General features: G+C 40.9%; 1 protein-coding gene across 4 annotated transcripts in view; it reads left to right on the top strand.

Annotated features, from left to right (window-relative positions):
* Positions 1–770: 770 nt before the first annotated feature.
* Positions 771–7,360, top strand: part of GABRA1 (gamma-aminobutyric acid type A receptor subunit alpha1) — a 44,734-nt gene continuing 38,144 nt past the window's right edge. The window contains exons 1-3 of one of the 4 annotated variants that reach the window (XM_068159481.1): positions 771–949; positions 3,228–3,315; positions 7,055–7,167. In XM_068159481.1, the coding sequence (XP_068015582.1) occupies positions 3,242–3,315; positions 7,055–7,167 (187 nt within the window). In that variant the 5' untranslated portion in view covers positions 771–949; positions 3,228–3,241. Of the gene's footprint in view, positions 950–1,018; positions 1,090–1,153; positions 1,213–3,227; positions 3,316–7,054; positions 7,168–7,360 lie in introns of those variants that run through there. The other 3 variants (XM_068159499.1, XM_068159490.1, XM_068159508.1) reach the window with 3 other exon arrangements.

The following is a 7,360-nucleotide window of genomic DNA, read 5'->3' as shown; positions in this document are numbered from 1 at the left end:
TGGGAAACCGGTGCGGGGCGCGAGGGGCGGGGGGTGAGGGGTGGGGGGGGGGAGGGGGGCAATAGGGCTGCAGCCCCCGGGCACAGCCCTCGGCAGAGCCTTGCGGCCGCTCCGGCCAAACGTGACACCGACCGAGAAAACGCGTATGAAAGTGTGGGAGAGTCACCAGTTCCTGGAGCTGCTTTCCTACGGGTCTCTCCCCAAACGCATGTTACCTGGGTTTAATTAGGATTGCACAGCATCTCTGTCCCCATCTGCCTACATCCATAGGCTACCGCCTGCTCTCTATAGGTATCTACAGTTTACGGGCGTAGTGCTGCATCCTCTCCATCTCTAGCTGGTCGTCATTCATAGTTATGCCACGATTAAATATTGGATCAAAGGTTGAACGCCAGCGCAGATGGGTTATATTTTTAATGTACATCCCTTAAAATAGACTGGTTTGTAAACTGCAAGTGTCTAAATTTCTCGGTGCAGCCTCCCCCTCACCCCCCCCCACCCCACCCCCCCCCGATCATAATAATGCTGCAGATTGTAGAAGGATTTGAGTCTGCAGCCAGAGAGAAAGGGATTAGGGCGAGAGCACTGGAAGTTAAATTGTGCTGCATATAAAAAATGGGCGGATTGGTCTCTAGATGAGAGCTTGGTACCACCTTCCTTTCTAAAATAAAATCTCTCTGGCATGAAGTCACAGCCTATTTCACATCCGGTTTACCCTGGGACGTATTACTACTGTCTTGGTAAAGAGAAAGCTTTTGTTGTATAGCGGCGGTCGGAATATTGGGAAGAGAAATTTGGGTGCTAAACGCGGAGGAGCGGAGCAGCAGAGGCGCCAGCGATGGCCGAGGCGGAGTGAGCGGCGGAGCCGGAGCCGCGCAGCCTCGGAGGCGGGCGGGACCCCCGGCAGAGCCGGCCAGCAGCGCCGCGGACCCGCGCCCCGGGGGCTCCGGTAAGGGCGGCACCGCGCTCGCACCCGCGCAGCCCCGCGCACACGCACCCCCACACCGCACCCCTCCGGGCGCTCCCGGCTGCGGGCACCGCGTCCAGGCGCGCAGGCGACTCTCGCCCCAGTCTCCGCAGGTACCGCCGGTCCGTGTGATTTCTTCCCTATCCCTCCAGCCTGAAAATCCGCAGCGATCGATGGACATTGTAATTTAGCTTATTTATTTATTTCTTAGCGAGGACTGATTTCCACCGGTGGCTTGGAAAAGGGTTTTTTTTTTTTTGGTTTGGGGGCTTTTTTTTTTTTTTCCCTGTTGTTCCGAGGGAGGCGGTGGGAGGGGTGGTTGTCTCCGGGTGAGGGGGAAATACAAAGTTGAAATGCCGGGAGGAAAACAAGTCTCTGTCTCCACCTGAGAGATGGGCAAATCTCTCACCGGGAGTCAAAGATGCATCCCAGTGCTCCCTTTCCCCTACCCCTCTTTTTTTCCTGTTTGTCTTTATTTTTGTTTCTTTTCTGCCCCTCTCTTTCTTTCTTTTTTCCTTTTTTTTCTCCCAGTGGGCGCTGCTGAAATTCTCCCAGCAGCGTGGCTTTCTCCCATTTTGAATGGGAAAACCAGAGCTGGTGTCACAGGCGGTGTGGGCTAGGGGAGGCCAGGGGCTGGGGGCTGCTGGTGTTTAATGCGCTTTGAAAGTCTTTGTTAACATTTGATTTTTCCAGCTGCAAGAAACTTTCCCTCTCCAGGATTTATAGTGCCTATATAGGTTTCTTGAAGCCGGGGGTGCTGTTTGGAGGGAGGGTAAGCGTGGAGCTAAACAGATCAAGATAGTTCGGAATATTTCACTTTCTGTTCTTCATCCCGAGGAACCTTTGGCAAAGGTGGAAGTTGACAGGACTAGTAGAAGGTGATTTTTGAAGCCACAGATGTTGCTTTTCCCTTTGCTGGGGCTGATCACAGGGCAAGCCAAGATGCAATCTGGTCCCTGAAGGTCTTTATCCACACTTTCCTGCCACATCCAGCTCCTTCCTATCCAGTTAGATCAGCTCAGCCCCACTCAATGCCTATCTGCTGATCATTCGACTATAAAACCATTAATTATATCTTGTTGCTTACATATCACTTTGCAATGATATCTTACTGATTTAAATTCTCCCTGAGAGTATGCAGTGAATTGGGGTAGCTTTATTTAAAGGTACAACAACATTTCTATGTACAGTGCTTTATTTTCTTGGGCACTTTAAAAATGGCCAATTCACTGCTGGGGGAAAAGACAGGCTTCATATTTTGTTGCCCTTATTTAGTGTAATGAGTACTAAAAATGGACTGGATTCCAGCATTCAGTATATAGAAATGTAAAGGGACCTGCAGCATCTCTTGGGCAATCAGTTGAATTTGGAACACCGATTCCACAAATATCAGCTAACTTCTTGGTTTATGGTTTATTAGAAAGCGAAAGAAACCTGAAGTTGTGTTATGTTTTACTCAAAGGTAAAGTGAGAGTAACTCAGTGAAGTCTGGAAAGAGGACAGGAGACATTTGGAGAGGAAGAGAAGGCTGCGAATGCAAAACCATTTCATAGCAGCAGTCAGAGACTGGTAGAGATGTAGGAGATGGTGTGTAGGTTGTCAGCACATGGTTTGATTATGAATTGTACCTTTTAGCCCAACAAAAATATTAGTGTGCATATGTAGCAGCAGATCAAAGAGTCACAATCTGATCATTTTACTCCTCTGATGCTAATATTTCAGGGAAGAGAAGAATAGTAATATCTGTGGAAGAAAGTTGTTTCCATCACATCAAAGCAAAGCAGTGGCTGTGAGGGAAGCACTGCTCTGTTACGTTACCACACACTGACAACTTCCAAGAGGTTTGGAAGGACTCAGCCTGGTTCAGGTCAAACAAAAACTAGTTACTCTTGGTTATCTGGAAATCACATGGAAATGCCTCTTCACATTTTCAGCACAGGAGGAAACTGAGTAAGAATTGCCACAGAGTTTGGGGACAGCAGGTTTATCTCATAATTGGTTTTGTTAAAGTTCAAGAATAATGCAAACAAGAATACACCCTTACCGCAAAATAAATCCCACCCTAAGCCTCCTTGTCTAAGAGTAGAAGGTAAATAAAACAGCCAAGGCCGTGCTCCATTACTCTGAATGACATGAGCTATAGTATTGTGAGGTCATTGCCTGACATCAAGTTATTCTGCAGAAGTTTCCAAAATCAGGTATTTTTTTATCACAGTACCTGTTTTAATGCAGGGGACATTGATGATTATTTTCCTTCTAGTTTCAGAGCCCACCATGAAGAGACTCCTGGTGCTTTGCGACTGCCTCTGGGCCTGGAGCCTCCTTCTGAATGCACTGACTGAAAGAAGGTGGGAAGATGTTTTTTAATTCACCAAGACATTTTAGGAACCTTTGATTTAATATAGCAGCATGAAACAAAGACCGCATGGGCTGCACTACTACTAAGTGTATTGGGGGAAGTTAATCTCTATTCACATCCCAATCAAATCTAAGGGAAGACTGAGAGGAAACTACAGTTTGTTTGCATAATATCTTTTTTTCAGTATTGTGAAGAGAAAAAGGCAAAACCTTTCTGAAACAAATTGAAACTAAACTACCTCTTAAACACCTGTGCAATGATTTCTGCTCCTATATAATGACACAAGTTTCTTAAGAGGGGAAAAAAAAAAGGGGGGGGGGAGTCAATTAAGTGTTTGGCTTTTTAAAATCTCATTCAGCTGCTATTTACTAACTTTAGCATCCCTGGAAGCAGGGGCAAAACTTCTACTTTCTTTCATGGGCAGGACTGTCCTAACTTAGCTGTTTTTGAAAATCCAGAGTAGACTCGAATAGTAAAGGGAGACTGCTTGGATGAAGAAGAATTTTTTAGCTCAAATCTTGCAGCAGGTTATGTTTGAATGGTGATTCTGTCCTGACTGTTTATAGAATATATATTGAGCCAATAATCTGAAAATAGCATTAGTAACAATTGGTAATTGTGCAACACTTCATCTAACAACTTGTAGGTTAACTAAAGACTATAAAAGCAGCTTGGAGTATACTTGAAGTAGTCTGCAATTCAAAAATCAGTAGAGATGTTTAAGAAGACTCACTGATATATTCTGGATTTTAAAAGTAAATGCCCTGACAATAATGCTAGTTAGTGGTCAAAAAGCAGCAGAAAGTTTGTACTGTCAATAGTGATCCATAAAAGATGTATTTTTAGCTTGATCTCCGTAGTATTTCCTTATGCATTCACAGCTGTAGATAAACTTACCTTCTGACTACTTTGAAGGTTTGAAGTAGAGTGGAGTGGGCAAAGGGTAAAGGTTTATTTGCATGAGCATTTCCCCTTTAAAAATATTTACAATATAACAACAAAACTGGGTGATTCATGTAACAATTGCTGTATTGAATAAACACAACATTTTAGAGGCAATGCCATTATTTTGCTAATGTATTAAGAAAGGAGAATTTTTAAGGACTTGTGAAGTACTTCATCAGGCCTAGCTAAAGAATTTTCTAGAAATGTGTTTATGATATAGATATGGGTACAAATATATTTGGACATATATTATATCGATAATGTATGCATGTGCATTCTTAAAGTGAGAACTAAAATGCATTGGACTGGTGTTTAAAAATTATATGGTGTGTCACTATTATCATGACCTGTAGATGGAGTTCGTGCACAGTTTTTATTATACTGTGGTTTAATGTGCAAACACAATTGCATTCAGTCACTTTTCCCTCAAAATGTATACACCTTACATGAAATATATCTGTTTCTAAAGCCATTTTGTCATAGTAACTTCCCTTGCCTTTTCTTCTGGAGTGCTGCTAATTCTTTATGATAAAAACCATTGATGAAATAGATGAAGTGTTCATGATACAGAAAGACAGCCTTTCCATATCATTCTTCTTGTCATAAAAAAGCAGCATTAGGATTATGTGCGTATGTGTGTTTGGAAAGAAAAATCACAATCCCTTTGGAGTTACAGTAGCCTTCATATGTACATAAATGTTCAGATTCTTCCTGTTGTGATTCTATGTCAGTGAAAAGCAGCCCTAACGGTGCTTTTTACCTCTGATAAAATGGTGGGAAGAACAGGTAAGGGTACTGACAAATGTGACTTCCAGAATGGAAGCAGTGTATTTTGTATTGCATCCTTTCTGACTGCGCTGCCACTAGTCCATCTTCCTGATGCCTTTTCTGCAAACGTACTCATTTACGTCCCGCTAACATTTCTGAAGTGTTTTTCTATGCTTTTGCCACCTTAATCCTGATGACCTTCCACTATCCTTGAGATATGTATGTACAGCAGCTTGCTTCCTGACAATGAGTGTTCATATAAAATTTGATCCAGTGAATAGTCCTGGGTTGCAGTTCTACATAAGATGTATGAGGAATGATCTTTTGAAAGATAACGCTTACTGGAGAAAGCAGAACAACTTGTTATTTAGTGGCATACAGAATGCATAAACAAAAGAAATAGGAATTTCTCTATGGTATGAAAAATAACGATAAATCAGCCCCCTATTTTATTATTATGAAACTTTGTGACATGGCAAGAGGAAATTAATAGTATTTTTTAGCACTGCTAGACATTTTGTCTTCTTCATTAGAGAGAGTAATTTGTTTAAGAAAGCCTGAACATTGTTTGCTTCAAAGTCACATCCTCTTGAAATAAACCAGAAGTTATTGAAAGTTCTATGAGTGTCACTTCTAACACTCATTCAAATTTGTAGTGTTATGTATTCAAACCTGTATTGCAAAATAACATGGAAGCATTTCCAGAGTACCTGGATCCAGATTATCTTTCCTCCATTTCTCTGTATTTAAGTGGAATATATGTGTGGGGATATACAAAGTTTGTTTGACTTGTGCAGCTTGTAGAAAATAATTCTGTAGTGAGTTTGAGAGAACCAGATTGTTTAATTCAATAGTATACTCCTCACAGAGACAGCCTTTGCTGGTTAGAGCAGGAGCAATTGGCAGGCCACAGACAACCCGCTTATTGCTGTAGCTGTGTGGATAACAAGCTGCCCAACGGAAGGATCATTTTTGTGACTGGGCCTGATTCTAACAAAAGTTTTTGGAACTACACTGCTTGTCTAGTTCAGTATCAATGTGTGTGACAAAATGATGTCTTCGAAAGCAGTGTTTTTGCTTTTAGTCATGATGACTATGCATGTTTAGAATGGAAGTCTCCCAACAATGCATGAGAAAATGTAACTGTGTTTGGCTTTAAGACAACTGTAATCTACGATTAAGGGAATCATCTATGACAAGGTATTTGATAAAGGTTCTGGATGTAAGAAAGGAAATTCTAATGTCATCTACAGCAGATAGAAGCCACTAAGCCCAAGGATTTAATTTTTATTTGTATTGATGGATGTTAGGTTTTGATAGCTAAGTTCAAAGACCATTATTTTACCCTTGTTCAAGCACAAGTTCAGGACCTTTTGGCTGAGTTAGAGGTCCACATTAGGGATCAGTAAGTGAAGTTTTATAGACATGAGAGATTTCCATATCAACAGATAGTGTAAGGAAAAGTTGGAGGTATTCTTCCAAATCTAATTGCCAAAGGAACATGGGAAATAAAATAAAGCACAATTATATGCTGATCTATGAAAATGCAGAGTCACATGATTTACTTATACATATACATTCATAAAGAAGTCATCTTTGAGTTAGCTTGTACTTTCAGTCCTTAAGTGTCAGTGTTCTAAATTCTTGAATCTGTATGCAAAACGTTTAGAACTATTATGAATTAAACTCATTGTCTTTTTCTGACAAACCAGCCTTCTCCTGAGGAACTCAGGTATTAGAATGTTATAACCATTAATTAATAACAAGATAGATGATCAGTTCCTTAATGTTTATCTGCTTCTTGTTTATAAGAGGCACAGATCTTCTATGATTGTACAATTTAAGAAGAAAACATTTAAGAGAAAGAACCCTATAAAGCACTATAATCGTGTTGTATGGAAGAGATTTTGTGACCATAAACCGGTATAAGTAAGATTAAACAGCTTTCAGAATTACTGTCTTCTAAGGCTATTGGTAGATTACTCTTCTTCAGTGTTAACTATTCTTTATTTCAGCTATGGACAAACCTCATCACAAGATGAACTTAAAGACAACACTACGGTATTTACCAGAATATTGGATCGCCTGCTGGATGGTTATGATAACCGCTTGAGACCAGGACTAGGAGGTGTGTTTGTGTTACAGTTTTCAAGGTTACATATTATACACAAAGCAGTTAAAACAATGTTATTTTCCCTTAATATACTTGGTTTAGTTCTGTTTATATATAAGCATGTAAAATAATGCTGATACATAATATCTATTGTTTCAAGAATGTCATGTCCTCTCTATCTTTCACATACTTGGTCTTCTCACATTTA

The sequence above is a fragment of the Melanerpes formicivorus genome, unplaced genomic scaffold, assembly GCF_026170545.1.
Source record: "Melanerpes formicivorus ecotype bairdi unplaced genomic scaffold, bMelFor1.0.p_v2 SCAF_2, whole genome shotgun sequence".
NCBI lineage: Eukaryota > Metazoa > Chordata > Aves > Piciformes > Picidae > Melanerpes > Melanerpes formicivorus.
The sequence above is the reverse complement of the archived record's forward strand: the minus strand, read 5'-3'. Positions and strand labels throughout refer to the sequence as shown.